We start from the raw sequence: 15,873 nt of genomic DNA, 5'->3' as shown, positions 1-15,873 counted from the left end.
GTCTCCTGGGGAGGAGAGGGCCCCCTCCCCAGGGAGGGGAGCAGGTGGGCGGAGCAGAGGCCAGAACATCCAGGGGGTGGCTGGATGGCTGGGCGTTCGGCCTGGGTTCACAGGAGAGGCCTGAGGAGGGACAGATGGGGCATTGTCTGCAGCTGGCCTCCGCTTCACGGGGCGCTGGCTGGCAGGGGGCTGCAGGGAGCTAGGCGTTCGGAGGAAGGGAGCAAGTTTCGCTGTGACCAGGAGTCCTCTCAGAGAAGGCAGCGGCCAGTGGGGACAGCAGCGGGCTCTGCCCGCTGGGGAGGATGCACGCCGAAACCTTCGGTCCGAGGCCAGCCCCAGGCTGCGCGGGCCCAGCACCGAGTCGGGGGTCGGTCGGCCGGGCCCTGTGCACTGGCGTGGCCGCCAAGGGGTGGAGCCGGGACTGGAGGCCTGGGCCCAGGTGGGCGATGCTGCTGGGTGATGAGACGGCTGTGGGCAAGCGGAAGCAGGTCACCGGGGTCACTGCAGTCCGCTTGGGGCCGGAGCGCCCTGGGGGCGGCCAAATGGGGAATTGGGGCCGGCTTCACGGTTCTGAAATGCCAAAGGCCGGGGTCAGGGTCTGGCTTGGGGTCGGGCCGGGCCTCTGGGGAGATGGGAGTGAGCGGTGCCCGGTCGGAGCCGACTTCTGCACCCCCAGCACCAGGCAGGTGCCCGGGGCACAGCCACCCCCACCGGGCCCCGCGGGCCCCGCCCACCTCTCCGGGGCGCCTTGGGAATGGGAGTTACCAAGCCACAGCCAAGGGCGCTGGGGCCCAACCCAGGAGTCTTGACTCCAGCCCCACCCACAGCTGCCCAGCCCCGGGAGGGCAGGGGACGGGCGGCCGCCCGTGTGACCTGGGACAGGTGAGCAGCCCAGCCCTGGCGTGGGGGCGGGGCCCTGTCACTTGGGGCCCTGCCCGCGACTGCCCTCCCGCTGGCTCTCCGTCCCGGGCTGGCTGCCTCTGTGTCTGCCCCTCCGTCTCCTTCTCTGCATCTGCCTCTCCTGCGTCTGGCTGGTTCTATTTTTCCTTTCCTCTGTTTCTCTTCCCCGTTGCCTCCCTCAGTATCTCGGCCGGTGTGTATTGCTATCTCGGTCTCCGTCCCACCGACTCCTCCCCCACTTCCGCCCCCTCTCTGGGGCCCCCTCCCTCACCCCCGGCACACATTCCAGCCTCCACCCCCGTCTGGCTGCCCCTCCCTGGGGCCAGCTGCCGCTGCGTTGGGTGCCCAGGACGGAGGGAGTGGGCTCAGGCTGGGTCAGAGGTCAGCGTGCAGGCTGGGGCCGTAGAGGGCACCCCCTAACTCCTCCGGAATGTGGGCGGGGCCGCCCGCCCTCCCCGTTCCCCTCGAGGGGAGGCGATCACCCGCAGGCTGGAGGAGGGGGGGGCTCTAGACAGCTGGCTACGACCTTGCCGCACCCGCCCCACCCCCACCCCCACCCCCTCAACACTGCCCCCGGGCCTCCCGGAGAATCTGCACAACCCCCTGCTCCCACACAGGGCCCCTGGCAGCCACCGGACCGACCAGCCCGCCTTCTCGCCCACGCTCGGAGAAGCGCACCCCTCAACAGCTAAGGGGTAGATCCTGACCCCACCTGAACGCCAGGCTCCCTGCTGGGCTCTGCCGGATACAGACCCCCCCCACACACACACACAGACGGACCCCAGCCTACACTTCGATGGCAGCACAACCTCAGTCAACAGTGTGATTTTCAAAACAACGGCACCCCCACTCTCACCCTGGACCAAGACCTCCCTTTAGAAAACCGCAAAATTGAAAGTCACACCGGGCAGGGGCAGGAACTCAGGTCCTCAGAGACTGCGCACCCTCCCCGAAACACAAGCTTGTGGTTCCAGCCACCCACACTGCCCACACACCCTCCCTGGCTGTAGGCCCCTCCAGAGGAGCAGAGACCTGCCAATCCGGATTGGGGATGGGGGGGGGGGTTGCATTCACTCACTCGGCACTGAGGAAGGGGGTGTGAGGATCACAGACCATTTTCTGTGTGTCCTGCCGTACAAGAAAGACCAGAGAACCCCAAGCGTCTCACTCCCCCACACTGGCTCCAGGAAGCCCTGCTGCAACACCCACTTCTCGGATGAGGCAGCTGAGGCCCAGAGAGACACCTGGCCAGCGCTGGCGTTCTAGAGGCAGACAGTCGGGGGACGTCAACACTAGTACTGGGGACACAGAGCTGGAAGGGGTACAGGTGTGCTGCCACAGGACAGGGCACTCTGCATTTATGGCACTCCAGGGTTGCCATGGAGACGCCACAAGCCCCAGACAGGAGTCCCTCTGCTCCCCGCCCCCCCCCCCCACCTTGTGCCTGCAGGGAGCCTGTGTGGGGCCAAGGTCAGGACAGTGGATGGGACACGTGGGGGTCAGCTCCTCCCACCTGGGGGTGCCCCTGCTCTGGCATTTCACAGGCACCTGACGTGGGTTCTACGCACGTGCCTGATGGGTGCCCGTCCCTGTGCATGTGCCACCACACCCGTGCCGTTTCCCAGGTAGAAAGGAAGGGGTCGGCGCCCGGATCTCCGGGGCATCGTGAGTGCGGGAAGAACAAACGTGTGTAACCCAAGGGGCAGGAGGGGCCTCCCACCGGCCTCCTGCCCTTCCACGGGTGGGCCGCAGGGCCCACCCCACAGTCCCCCACATACTCCTGCACTTGGTGCGGCCTGTGGTCACCAACACCAGCCGTGCACCGCCTGGCCCTTTGCGTTCCTGGGATGCGAGCGCGACCAGGGTGTGAGAATGGCGGCCGCCGCATGCCTGGGCCTTGAGTCACAGGGGGCTGCTCCCTGGTGGGTGGGTACCCCCGTCCCCAGCGCCAGACATCCTCCTCCACTGTGGACACCCCTCTCCAGGAACAGGAGGGAAAGTGAGGCCAGGAGGCAGTCCCCTCCGGTTCCCCAAGGGACCGAACAGCTGCTGCCTCCAGGAGCTGATGTCTGCCGCAGGAGACCCTGGCCACTGATGACACGTGGTGCACACTTGTGCCCACCCTGCGGGCATGCGTCACGCCGACAGTCACCGGCACATATGCTCTGTGAGCCCTGTCTCGCCCAGGTCCCGCACACCAGACCTGTCTGTGACAGCCCACACCCATGCCCCTTATGCACATGCTTGAGGTCCGCTTGGCTCACACGCAAGGGGTCCCTCGTGTTCCTGCACACGGAGTACCATGCAGGCGGGTTCCCGTGTGTGCACACACACGTGTGCGTTCCCTGCACACACTTCCATACTCGCACGCACACACAGCCCCACTTTCGCGTCCACACAAGCGCAGTCCCCAGCCATTACCCATGACTCCGCAGCTCACGGGCACACATGGGCACCACACCTGGCAACGCGCACACTCATCCAGTCTCCGCTTCCCCCTCCCTGGCTCTGGGCCCTGCGGATTTGGGCCGGGCGGGCCGGCTGGAGTCAGCCGGGACGGTCCCACTTGTGCGCCCCCGCCAGGAGGCCTCCAGGTGCACGGTCCCGGCCCCCGCCTGGCCGGCCGGGAGGGGGCGATAATTACGCGGCCTGAGGGTCCCCCCCCACACACGCGCCTTTCATCCCGGCCACGCCCGTCCGGGACCCAGACGCTCATTACCGCCTCCCGCCCGGTCATTAACCAGGGTCGGGGGAGGACCCGGCGTCCAGCGGCCGGGCCCGGCGGGAAGGCGGAGGGGGCGCCGCGGGAGCGAGGGGACCCCGCCTCATCTCCAGGGCGACGCCCGCGGGTGGGGCTCTCAGCGCCGGAGGTGTTGGACCTCTGGGAGGGGGGGGGGGGGGGGGAGTGGTCTCGGAGGCAGGCACGGCGGCCGCCCGGGGAGAGGCGATTTGTAAAAGCGCCGACGGGGGCCTCACGGCCTAATCCCAGTCCCGCCGGGCAGGCGGCGAGCACTGCGCGTCCGGGCCGCGAATAGCAGCCTCTCCCGTGCCCCGGGCTATTTTGAGCCGCATCCTCCCAGCCCCGCCACCACCGCCACCCCATCCCCGGCGCACTGGCGGAGGCGCGGGGGCAGGCCCGTGGGCGGGACGAAGGCCCCCCCCCCCCCCCAACGCTGGAGTCCGCGGCGGGACCCGGAACCCCCGGCTGGGGCGACAGCGAGGCCGCAGCGCCCCCTCGCGTCCGTGGGGAGAGCGTGGCGCAGCGGTCACAGCAGCGATGAGGTCTTCCCTACCTCCTGGGAGCCCCCCGCCCCCACCACGGCTACGCAGATGCAGGACACCACAGAAACACAGGTACGGAGACAGGCCACACACCTGAGACACAAGCTCACAGTTTGCACACAATGCCCAGAGCAGGCGCACCTGGCGACAGGTGTCCCCAGGTATGGGTCCATTCTGTGATGGGAACCCAGGACAGTCGTGGGCAGACGTGGAGACTGGTAACCCGGCAACGGACTGGTAGTAAACACTTAATAATACCGTGCTGGCGGAATGAATGAATGAATGAATGAATGAATGAACGAACAGAGCACTTCACAGAACCAGAAGGCCGAGTCACTACCACAGAACAGTGGGTGTGGGGGGCCTGGGGGCAGAGGATGATTCCAGGCCACCTTGGCCTGGACTGGAGCAAGGAGCCGCTGACCTGACTTGCTAGGGGAGCGCCTCAGAAAGGCGGCGGGGCAGAGTTCCTGGGCTGGGCATACCTGCCGCCAGCTCCCCACCCCCCTCCACGGGCGGCGGAAGGCAGAGGGAGCTGAGAGCTGATGTCTTTTTTTGCTCCTTTTAATAACCACCCTGCGTGAGAGGCTGACGCAGCAGGCTGTGTCTGACGGGGGGTCTATGGGAGGGCTGTGGCATGGGGCGGGGCTGGGCGGTGCAGAGGGGGTGGCGATGACTCACGAGCTGCTCTGGGAGAGTGGGTTCCTGAGCTGAGGAGGGGTCCCAGCAACCTTGTCATGGGAGACCGTGTCCTTGCCTGTGTCCCTTCCTTTCTCAGCTGGACCCACCTTAGGGTGGGAGCAAGTCTGAGGCCTGGAGTGGGGCTGGAACTTCTCTGGGGTGGGCAAGAAAGTGTGTGTGGGGGGGAGAGGGTCCTCTGTTCCCAAATCCCCCCAACTCTTCTGCATAGGGTCCACCCTCTGGAAACATTCTAGAACAGAACTTGGGCAGTCAGAGTTCTTCACCAGTTTGTTCCACCCCATGGAGGGGTCCAGGACCCCAGGAGACAACATAAGCCAAACCAGGGCAGGCAGCAAATGGCAGTCACAAGGCAGTTCCCATAAAATGGATTTGGGACTCCCCAGGAGCAATCTGGGGGTGAGGGTCTCTGCAAAGCTGGTTCGCCTTGTAGCAGAGATCTTGGAACCCCCGGACAGAGACAGGAAAAAGCCACAGGGGGAGGAGCAGAGCATTGCTCGCCGCCCCCCCCTCCCCCGCCCCCACCAGGGGTAGAACTAAGCCCTGGCAGGAGGCTGGAGCACATACTGGAGGGCTGAGACGAATGTCGGGGTGCAGTGCTGGCCACAGTGGTGGGGTTGGGTCCCAGGTTGGGGTCAGCCTGCAGTCTAGAGCTGGAATGCACAAGTGTCTGTCAAGGTGAGTGTAGGGGTGCAGGCGCCACGCCAAGCAGAAAAGTCAGGGTTGGGGTGGAAGTTAGGTGTGGGTGCTGGTGGAGGTCTGTAGGCAAACTAGGCTGGGTGAAGTTGGGGTGCCCCAAAGTAGGGAAGTAAGAGGAATTAGGATCTTGGGGAATATTGGGGTCCATGAGGTGGGACTGTCTCAGTCTCGGGGGTTTGGGTAGGCCTTGGGGCCGACCAAGTGAAGCGGTGTATTCGTTCAGGAGCATGGGATCCTGGGAGTACCAGGGTATGGGTTGTGTGGGCAAGTGTATCAGAATGATGTCAGGGTTCAGATGTCCTGACAGCTGGGGCTGCGGAGGGTATGGGGACCTGGCTAAGGCTGACACGTCAGCGCTGGCTGGAGCACAGCAGGGGATCCCCAGGAGGTTTGGACCCTTGGCCTCCAGAGGCCCTTTTGTTCCCGGCCTCTGGCCAGGAGGTGGGGATGGGGGCGGGCAAGCAGAAGTGGGTCAGCCCCGCCCCCTCGTGCGCCGGCCCCGCCCCCCGCTCCCGGGCGAGGGACTGCGGCCGGGGCGCGTTCCCACCAATTACTCCGCCCGGCATCCGCGCGCCCGGGAGGGGGCGGAGCCAGGAGAGGCCCGGCCCCCATCTCATGAATATGAGGTGCGGCTGCGGCCCCCGAGCCCTCGGATTGGCTGGCGCGGTGCAGGGGGCGGGGTCCCGCGGCGGCGTACTTAAGGCCGGTCGCTCGGCGCCCCCCCCTCACTCGAGCGTTAGGAGGCTTGGCTCGGTGTGCTGCGCCTTGTTCCCGCCTGCGTCAGGGACCTTCCCGGCTCAGTGGTGAGGGCCCTGGCGGCACCGGCTCCGCGAGCCCGGGGCGGCGAGCGGCCTGCGGCCGGCCGGAGGAGGCGGGGCGGCGGCGTCACGCCCCTGGGCGGGGGCGTCGCCGGGGCGGGCCCGGGGTGGAGTCCGCCCCGCCGGCGGCGATGGGCAGCGGGACACCGGGCCAAGCTGCGGCCGGAGGGCGTCTTTCCCTCGGGCCAGGCCCTCCGCGAGCGGGACGCCACCGCAAAATGGCGGCCGCGGGCGCACAGCAGCGCCCGGCGAAATGGCGGGAGTGCTGGGTGCCCGGATGAAGTGGCGCAGGGCGTGCGCGGGGCGCATGCGCGCGGCAGTGGGCGGGGCCACGTGGCGTGGCCAGGGCCGCCGCTCCCGGTTTCCCGCTGGAGGAGCGCGAGCGGAGCACAGTTCCGCGCCTCTCTCTGGCCTGTGTCTCCGGAGCCCTTGGGCGGGGGTTCCCCCAGCCCGTCGAGTCGGTCCAAGCTGGCCTCGGCCCCACACGTCAGGCTCCACGTCGGAGCCTCTGCCCGCGCTCAGTGCCCAGTCCCCCACCCCTCTCGGGTGCCCTACAGTGGACCAAGCACTCTGCCCCTCCCCACCCGGCGCTCAGGGTGGGAGTCAGTCTGACCCCTCGTGCAAAGCGGAAATCCCGAGGTGCGCCCGGCCGGTGCCGGCGGAGCCCGACGCCTGCCTTCAGTGTCCAGCCTTAAGCGTCCCCTGAGGCCGGCAGCCGGGTGAAACCGTGGAGCCCCGCGGTCTGCGGGCGGGGCTGGGCTGTGCACGGAGGAGGGGCCCGGGGGTCCAGGAACGAAGGGCGCGCTGGGGATTCAGAAGTCGTAGGGGTGGGTTTGAGGGGGCAGAGGGGGCGCCCTCCAGGGCTTACCCCGCAGGCCCCTGTGGCGTGTGCACGGAGGAGGGGGGAGCAGCGAGGCCCCGGAGCGCCTCGTGAGGAATCCAACAGCGTTTGCCGCAGGCCGCCATGGCATCAGACGAAGGCAAGCTTTTCGTCGGAGGGCTGAGTTTCGACACCAACGAGCAGTCGCTGGAGCAGGTCTTCTCAAAGTACGGACAGATCGCGGAAGGTGCGGCTGGTGCTGCCGGCGGCGGAGCGGGGCTGCTTGCGGGGAGGGCTGGGCGCAGACTCCCCGTCTCTCCTGTGCAGTGGTGGTCGTGAAGGACCGGGAGACCCAGCGGTCGCGAGGCTTCGGGTTTGTCACGTTTGAGAACATCGACGACGCCAAGGACGCCATGATGGCCATGAACGGGAAGGTGAGGGCGGAACCCCTTGCTTGCTCCGAGGGAACCCCGCCTCCGAGGACGGGGGAGCACAGACTAACCTGCGCAGGTCTCCGGTTTCCAGTCTGTGGACGGGCGGCAGATCCGAGTCGACCAGGCCGGCAAGTCGTCCGACAACCGATCCCGCGGCTATCGAGGTGGCTCTGCCGGCGGCCGGGGCTTCTTCCGAGGGGGCCGAGGCCGGGGCCGTGGGTTCTCCAGAGGTGAGTGCTATGCTCGGGGCCCGGGGCCCCTGGGAACACGGTGGGGACACTGCCGGCGGGCGCTGACCCGCTCTTCCTGTCCCTGTCTGCAGGAGGAGGGGATCGAGGCTATGGAGGGAGCCGGTTTGAGTCCAGGAGTGGGGGCTATGGAGGCTCCAGAGACTACTACAGCAGGTGAGGGCGTGCGGGTGCCAGTGCCTGAGGCCGGGCCACTCTGCTGCTGTGACGGGCCTAAGTAGCCTCAAGTGTCTTCCTTGCAGCCGGAGTCAAGGTGGCGGCTATGGCGACCGGAGCTCAGGCGGGTCCTACAGAGACAGCTACGACAGTTACGGTAAGTCCCGCTCCGAGGGCACCTCGCCGCCGGGGCCTGCACTGGGCGCTCAGTGAGCCTTGGCGCCCTCTGCGAGCGACACTCAGACTCTGTCACCGTGCTTGCCTCTAAGGGGCGATACTGCCCTCTCGGTCTCTGTGCCGGCAGCCATTTCTACCGCAAAACATAAAGGCAGAACCAGAGTGACCAAGAAGGAAAGGCAGCGTGAGGGCCCCTCCCCCCTGCGCAGGCGGCAGAGGTGCCTGTGCGCCCTGCCTGCCGCCCCGCCCTCAGCTGGTGGGGGGGGGGAGGTTCTCCTGAGGCTGCGGGGCCGCGCCCTCCAGGTCTGGACCCGGGAGCGGATGCTGCGTCTTGTCGCGTGCTTCAGTGCCTTTACGTGTCCCTGCTTCTTGTTCTCAGCTACACACAACGAGTAAAAATCCTTCCTGCTCAAGATCGTCCTTCCAATGGCTGTATATTTAAGGATTTTGGGAGCTTCGCTGAATCGTTCGTGTGTAGTGAACACACCTCCTTGTACCCCACTTTTGTAGTCCTATCCGTTTTGATCTTGTCAAACACAGCCTGACTGCTTCTGACCCCCAGATGGCTTCGTTCCTAGACGACTCTTCTTAAGGAAGCGTTGTCCGTTTTTAAGGGTTTTAGAAATGTTCTGAAAAGCACTTCAGGTTTTATTTCTTTTTTTCTTTTTACCCTGAGCCGTAAGTTTTTTAGGAAATCTTTGGGGGTTGTGTGGGTTTTGGTTTTGGTTGTGTTGCCTTTCTTTGTTTCTCCTTTTAGTGGGGTCGGCCCGTGAGGTCGGGTGCCCCGGTTCACTTCTCTTTGAGATTGAATGGACTCTGAACCCGCTTTTTGCCGGAAGCTCAGCAAGCTGTGGCTTTTCTCCAGCTCTGTGTACCGCTTCTGCGCGTAGCGTGGTAGGACCCCTGCCGGGGCTGTGGCAGAGGTAGCCCGGCCGCCCCGGGCCTGGCCTTTCGGCCCTTCCGTGCTGCGTATGACGCACAGCAAGAATTGCAGATGTCCCTTCGAGAGGTTCTTGAAAGTGTTTATTTATATTGTCTTTTTTTACCGGAAGACGTACGCATAACCCATTGATGTCGTATCTGAAGCGGTTACGGAATTCTTGTATGCAGCTTTCTTTGGCTTTACGAAGCCGATTAAAAGACCGTCTGAAACGAACCTTGCTCCGACCATTTCCCTTTCATTGCACAACACACTCCCTGCTCTCGGGTTCGAGGCGGTCAGAACTGAGCGGAAAGGGCAGCTGGAGCAGCAGGCCTGCCGGTCCCGCCTGAGGCTCTCAGAAAGCTAGACAGGGAAGGCAGAATAGACAGACGCTGGCCGGGCCCCTCCTGACAGCCGACCGCCATTGGCCCCGGTGAGGCGAGAAGGTGGGCGACAGGGTGGGCAGCTTAGCGGGGGACGGTGGACGCCCGGGCACGTGACGCTGACCCGGACCGTCTTAGCTGAGGAGCAGGCCAGACGGCCGACGGCAGGCAGCGTCCCTGGGCGACCACGGACCGACCGGCTCGTTAGCTAGCTCTGCTGTCGCTTCACGAGTTCTGAGCTCTCACCGCTAGCCTATGGAAGCTGCAGCCCCTCGGAGGACAGAAGTGTTGTGCGCCCAACAGAACCCTCTGAGACGCAAGCTGCTCCCTTGGCTAGCTCATATGTGGAAATAGCCCTGTAATTCGAGGTAACTCCTTTTGCTCGTGTCCGCATCCCTCCTCTTGTCGAGAGCTCATTTGAGAGTAAAGTTCTGTACCTGGGGAATGTTCCTTTGGCTGTTTATCCTTTTCCATTTTTTTTTTACTTTTTTTTTTTTAATGCTAATTTTTTTAATCGAGCTCGAACCAGAGTCAGATCTGGGCCGTTAGCCCTTCCCCGCCTGCAGCCCGGCGAGCGGCCTGGGCGGTCACGCCACAGGAGTAGGTTTGATCCGTAAGCAGGATTGGAGACCACCGAACGCCCTGCCTTTTGGGATTTTTGTTCATCAGTTGACCGTCTCTTCCAGACCTCCGTCCCTCAGGCTCCCAACTAGCTTTCTCTGATGTCTGTTGCTGCCATGAGTTTTTCCCAGAGCCCACACGGTCCTCTAAGCTCCATCCCAATTGGGCAGCTGGCTCTGCTCAAGGGTGGGACGTGGCCTGGCCCATCCGCAAGGCGCAGGCCCACCCTGGGCACGCCAGCCTGTGACGGGGCCTCTGCCGGGACGGCCCGATGACTAGTTTGAGACCCTCCCAGGAGCTGTGGATGGTTTCAGGGGAGGTGGGGAGGGGCAGATGTGACCTGTGGCCAGGACACTGGGCGTAACGCTTCTTTGCTTTGGCAGGTTGAAGGGAAGCCAGCGTGACTTGGAGGTGTGGCCAGACAGCAGCGATGACCGGGACTCACTGTCCCAGAAGGGACTTTATCTGGAAGCAAGAGCCAGAGGCACAGCCACCGGTCTTCGTACCGTGTCCCCTGTAAGTGGTTCTTGGGGGGGGGGGGGGTGATGTGAGGCTCTCTGGCCCTGCCGCTTGACCCCGCTGGTGGGTTCTCCTTTCCTGGTCTGCCCTCCCGTAACCCCAGTGGGGGCCGGGGGTGGGCAGCATTCTGCGGGGCTCTCCTGCAGCCGGCTCTTTTCTCCCGTTTGTTCCAGCAGGCGCGTCACTGGGGAGGCTGAGGTGCAGCAACTCGAATTGCTCTCAGGGGACAGGTGTGTGGCGGCAGGCACCGCACCGCAGCCGGGACGCCCCCCTCAACAGGAGCAGGACACGGAAGTCGGATTTGAATAAAGGGCTGGTGTGTCCACACAAATCTGAGTCTGGCTTGGGACACGGCCAGGGAGCTCGGGTGGGAAAGGGGTTCGGGGGAGTCTGCTGGAGAAAAACCTCTTTGCCCTTGTTCAGGGCACAAGCTGGCCCCAAGCCGGGAAGACCACCCGGTTCTTTGTTGTCCCCTTGGGCAGTTCTCTCAGGTTCTGAGGGGCACAGGCTCCCTCATCGGAGGCAGGCACCTCTCTCCCAGGGTCTTGGCGCGGTGGCCCCCAGAGCCTCCCACCTGTGCTGCTTGCAGGGCGGGCTTGCTTCCTGAGCTGCTTGCCTTCCGCCCCCCTCTAGGGATGCAGAGCACTAGGGTTGACCCTTGGTTCCACTGCCTTCGGCCCTCGGTGGCTCCCCTCCACTGCCAGTAGGGGGGGGTGGGGGGGGGGTGGGAGGATGGCGGCGGGGCGGCCTAAGTGCCCACGGTTCTCCCACCGGTGGGAGCCTCTGGCGCCTCCCAGGGTGAGAGCCCCTGGAGTTCCTGGGGCCCTGGCTGGGACTGAGGGCCTGGAGAGCACTGGGCCAGGCCGCCCTGCGTGGCGCGGCTTCGTCCCCCACGAGGGTCCCTGACACCCCCGTGCCTTCGGGAAAGCTGCCCCCCACCCACCCCCCCGAGGAGGTGTGGGCTCCGGGGCGGGGCCTGCAGCCGGAGGTGCGCGCGCAGCCCGGGCTGGGCCCCGTGGGCCACGCCCACGACCGCCGGGGTTAGGCGAGGTGGGAGCGGGGCGCTCGCGAGAGCTAAGCCCCACCCCCGCGAGCCATTGGCTGGGGCCGCCCCCACGCCGGTGAGTGACAATCGCTCGCGCGGGCGGGGCGCAGCCACCGCTTCCGCCGGGCCATGGGGCCGCGCGTGCTGCTGCCGCCGCCGCCGCCGCCCCTGCTGCTGCTGCTGCTGCTGCGGGCGCTGCTGCTATCGGCGCTGCTGTGCGGGGCCGAGGGGGCCGCGCCCCCGTCGCCGCGCCCGGTGCAGGCCACGCTGTCGCCACCGCCCGCCGTGACGAACGGGAGCCAGCCGGGCCCGGCGCACAACAGCACGCACCCGCGACCGCCGGACTCGCCGGGCTCGCCGCTGCTGCGCTCCTTCTACGTGCTCACGGGCCTCAGCGGCCTGGCCGCGCTCTACTTCCTCATCCGGGCGTTCAGGTGCGTCAGGCGCACGCCGCCCGGCGCGGCCAGTCGGCGTGCGCCTCGCGCCTCACGTGTTGGCCGCGAGGCCCCGCCCCCGCGGGGCGGAGTCGCCGGCGTGGTGCGCGGCCGTCACGTGGCCGGGGTGGGTGGGGCCCGGCGGTGACGTCAACCCCGCCGCCTCCGGACGCGGGGGCGCTGCTGCGCCGCAAGGTTGAGGGCGTCCCTCGGCGCCCGAGCGAGGCTTGCGACCCCGGCCGCGGCCTTGTCTGTCCCCTTGCGTCCTTCCCCACCCCCCCACCCCCCCCCCCCCCGGCCGGCCGCGCAGGCCTCGGCTGTGTCGTCGTGGGGCTGGCCGCGTGCAGTTTCTCTGTTCTGCCGCCGGAGAGTGGAGGGCCGTCTCCCTCCCCGCGCCCCCCGCGCTAGGGGCTTCCCCGTGCGGCCTCCTTTCCGGGGCTGCCCCTCCAGAAGCCTTTGTCAGCACAGCCGACCGTGCGCGGAGAGCCCCAGCCAGCCCTCCAGTGACTGCGCTGAGTACGTGGCCCTGGCCGCGTCCACGGCGGAAGGCTCCCCTCCCTCTCCCGCGGCGGGGCTGGGGGGTCAGGAGCGGGCCTTCTGCCCGAGACAGCTCTGCCGATGGCGTCTCTGGCCGACCCTCAAGTCCCGTCGGTGCGAGGCCGCGTTCTCACACTCTTCTCTGTTCTCTGAGACGTCCCGCCCTGCCCCCGGGGTCCCTGGCCCCTGGGCCTCAGCTGTGGGAGCTGCCCAGGGAGGGGCCCGTTTTCTGTCGCTCACGTAGTAGGTGGTGGTGGTTACGAGGCGAAAGAGACACACACTTTAGGCCGGGAGGTTTCACAGCAGGGCGTTGAGGGTCTGGCCGAGGAGGACTCCGGACCGCGGCAGGGTAGGGCGTCAGCCACGCCTGGGACCGCAGCCCAGGATGGCCGCTGAGCGTGCCTGGGTCTGCTTCCAGGTTGAAGAAGCCACAGCGGAAGAGGTACGGCCTTCTGGCCAACAGCGAGGACCCCACGGAGATGGCTTCGCTGGACAGCGACGAGGAAATCGTCTTTGAGACGAGGCATCCGAGATGGTAGCTCAGCCCTCCCCTGAGCCTGCAGGGGCCCCGGTCGGAGAGCCAGGGGGGCCGCCAGCCTGTGGGGTCCATGCGATCCCGGTGCTGGCCTTCTGGTTTCAGGTCGTGTGGCCGGGGCCGGGCACACCTACTCCCAGCTCCCATTAGCCGTTTCTTTAAGGCGGGAAGAGGCTGCAGCGCTTGAATCGGTGGGCGCTGGCTCTTGGCCTTGGCCTGACCACGAAGGCCGCGATCTGTGTCGGGTGGAGAATGAACTCCAGGGTGCTGCCGACGGGGTGGGTCGCAAGAGGATGGGGGGCCTGGACACACAGTAGCAACAGTGCCTGAGCAGGCGTGAGGGCCTGTCCAACCCCAGTGTGTGGGGGGGGTGCAGGCCACAGACAACAGAGGCCGAGAGACCAGGGCACGGTTCTGGTTTTCCAGGCCCTGGGGGGAGGTACTGGTGTGATCTGGGAACTCCTCTGGGTGGGGGACCCCTCCCCCCCCTCCCCCCTCCCCCCCTCCCCCCTCCCCCCCCCTCCCCCTCCTCCCCCATGGGCAGGACAGCAGCACCCAACAGGCTGGAGGAGGTAGCTCTTGGTGGAGCAGAGTGGAGGGGCCAGACAGCTGAGGCCTCTGCTCATCACCCCAGGCAGGTGGGGTCTCACCCTGTCCCCTTCACCTTCCAGATGCTCAGGTCAGGGAGGCAGCGTTGCCAGAAGCTCCGGGCAGAGGACAAGAGACGGAACCGGCTCCCTAGCGTCTGGCGTGCCCCACTGACCGCCTGCCGGCTGTGACGCAGACTCCGCGAGCTCTCGTGGGTCGTGCCTAGCTCGCCTACTCTGCCCGAGGCCGCTTTGGCCCTTCGCCCAGACAGGACTGTCGAGGATGCTGGGTGGGAAGCAGAGAGGCCCTGGAGGCCTTACACAGGACCTTGAGACTGGTGGGGCCGTGACTTGTGCCGTTCGGCCTCCTCTGTGGGGTGAGGCAGCCCCCAGCTACAGCCTGCCGGGGGTGGGGAGAGGGGGGCCGGGCGGCCTGAGCGGCCTGTCTGGAAGCATCTTCCCACCGGGCTGGAGACAATAAAGGCAGCGGTGGTTCTGTGGCCGGCGTTCATCTGTGCGTGGGGCCCGACCCTGGGTGCTAACTCGTAAGCGGTGGGTGGGCAACAGAGCGGGGCTCCGTCCGGGTCCCCGACCTCCCACCTGTGACCAAGCTGGGCTTCTCTGGACTTGCCCCCAGCTGCCCGAAGGCCCAGTGAGGAATCCTACGAGGTAGACGGAGAGAAGGGGGAGACGTGCGCTCACCTGCTGGGGTAAAGGCCCAGAGAGAACGCCTGTCCCCGTGTCACAGTCCTTGCTCGGGCTCCCTGCTCTGTGCCACCTTAAACCCGGAGCCCTGCAGGTGCCACGTCCTCTGGTGTCCCCACCCGACCCTGCTCACGGCACCAGCACCTCCGGGGGCGTTTCCCAAGGAGCGCCGTCGGTAGCGAACGGGGCCGGAGCGTCCTGCAGCCTCAGGACCCCTGTGCCTCCCGTGCCCTTCCCGCCGTCAGGCTCCTGCGGAGGCACCGACGCACCTGAGTTCCCACCCCCCGCGAGGAGTTTGGTGGGTTTCGCTTTGGGCCTTGTCTTTCCTCGAGAGCTGCTCTTTCTGGGTGGATTCCAGCTGTGGCCTGACACCCCGGCCCTCTTCAGCTTGGTGGTGGGGAGTCAGAGGGGAGGGGCTGGCCAGCGGCTGCCCAGCCTGAGGTCTCCCCCGCCCCGCCCCGGGGCTGCCCATTGGCCAGACTTGCCACAGCCGTGTCGTTGTGAGGAGCTGCCACCAGGTGGCAGCCTCGTGCCGTCCGGCGTCCCCTGCTGGCCGGCAGAGGGTTGGGTGGGAGGGAGGTGGAACCAAGCTGTTGTACCGGTGGGCTCTCCGTGTCCCCTGCTTCATCCTGAGCCCTGCCTTGTCCCCGTGTCCATGGTGGCGTGGACTGAGCCTGCTGCCTACTAGGGATCTGTCGGCTCTTGGGCCCGTCCACCGCTCAGGCCAGCTGGCCCGCCCTACCACACCAAGCCTGCATCCCTGCCTGCTGCCAGGGCGTAGAGAAGCCATTTCCATCATGTCAGCTGGGCAGCCTTCTCTCCAGCTGAGGTGTTCTGCTCAGGTCCCTAGTCTGCTTCCCTAGGCATCTCTCTTGGCCTTCCCACACTCCAAACCTCACGTTTCACCCTTCTCCTGTGCTGACCAGTTGCTGCCTCCAGGAAGTCCTCCCTGACTGCTCCTCCCATGCTGTTCTTTGGGAGGGTCCCGCACTGAGGGCCCAGCAGGTCCTCTGGGGAAGGTGGCAAAAATGAGGCCAGGCCCCAGAGATGTCCCCCACGCCCTGCCCTTCTGGCTCTGGCTCTTTCTCCACGTGTCCCCCCACCGTGGGTCTCTCCACTCGTCTCTGTCTCTCTGTTTTTGTCCTTGCGTTTCTTTCTCTGACTCTGAACCTCCTTTGTGTTTCTCTCCATCTGCGTGGTCTCTTTCACTTGGTCTTGGTTTCCGTCTGTCTCTCTGCGTCAGACCCACTGGGACGCGCTTTTAACAGGCACGCAGACACCGTCCCCGGCTCTCCCGCCCTGTGATCTGCGCCCCCTTCCCACAGCTCTGAGCGATTTTTCGAGCTTCAAAA

General features: G+C 66.1%; 2 protein-coding genes across 4 annotated transcripts; both read left to right on the top strand.

Annotated features, from left to right (window-relative positions):
- The first annotated feature begins 4,121 nt into the window (after positions 1 to 4,121).
- On the top strand, positions 4,122 to 9,389 carry CIRBP (cold inducible RNA binding protein). 3 transcript variants are annotated; one of them, XM_047848314.1, is made up of 7 exons: positions 4,122 to 4,254; positions 7,357 to 7,465; positions 7,546 to 7,652; positions 7,729 to 7,882; positions 7,975 to 8,056; positions 8,143 to 8,213; positions 8,613 to 9,389. In XM_047848314.1, the coding sequence occupies exons 1-7, from the start codon at positions 4,231 to 4,233 to the stop codon at positions 8,627 to 8,629; spliced, it is 564 nt and encodes a 187-aa protein (XP_047704270.1). In that variant the 5' UTR covers positions 4,122 to 4,230; the 3' UTR covers positions 8,630 to 9,389. The 3 variants fall into 3 exon arrangements, with proteins under 3 accessions (XP_047704270.1, XP_047704269.1, XP_047704268.1); XM_047848313.1 differs by having other exon boundaries at positions 7,744 to 7,882; positions 8,143 to 9,389; XM_047848312.1 differs by having other exon boundaries at positions 8,143 to 9,389.
- A 1,645-nt stretch (positions 9,390 to 11,034) lies between these two features.
- Positions 11,035 to 14,316, top strand: FAM174C (family with sequence similarity 174 member C). Its single transcript, XM_047848315.1, has 3 exons — positions 11,035 to 12,157; positions 13,113 to 13,229; positions 13,901 to 14,316. Coding segments are annotated over exons 1-3 (423 nt in total). The 5' UTR covers positions 11,035 to 11,852; the 3' UTR covers positions 13,902 to 14,316.
- The last annotated feature ends 1,557 nt before the right edge of the window (positions 14,317 to 15,873 follow it).

Source organism: Prionailurus viverrinus, unplaced genomic scaffold, assembly GCF_022837055.1.
Source record: "Prionailurus viverrinus isolate Anna unplaced genomic scaffold, UM_Priviv_1.0 scaffold_60, whole genome shotgun sequence".
NCBI classification, from domain to species: domain Eukaryota; kingdom Metazoa; phylum Chordata; class Mammalia; order Carnivora; family Felidae; genus Prionailurus; species Prionailurus viverrinus.
The sequence above is the reverse complement of the archived record's forward strand: the minus strand, read 5'-3'. Positions and strand labels throughout refer to the sequence as shown.

Bases quoted from the DNA above. Each gene is read 5' to 3' on its own strand.
- CIRBP (XM_047848312.1), top strand. From the start codon at position 4,231: ATGCAGGACACCACAGAAACACAG. The intron at 4,255-7,356 runs GTACGGAGACAG...CGTTTGCCGCAG, and splicing joins AGGACACCACAGAAACACAG to GCCGCCATGGCATCAGACGA. The intron at 8,057-8,142 runs GTGAGGGCGTGC...TCTTCCTTGCAG, and splicing joins TCCAGAGACTACTACAGCAG to CCGGAGTCAAGGTGGCGGCT.
- FAM174C (XM_047848315.1), top strand. From the start codon at position 11,853: ATGGGGCCGCGCGTGCTGCTGCCGCCGCCGCCGCCGCCCCTGCTGCTG. The intron at 12,158-13,112 runs GTGCGTCAGGCG...GTCTGCTTCCAG, and splicing joins TTCCTCATCCGGGCGTTCAG to GTTGAAGAAGCCACAGCGGA.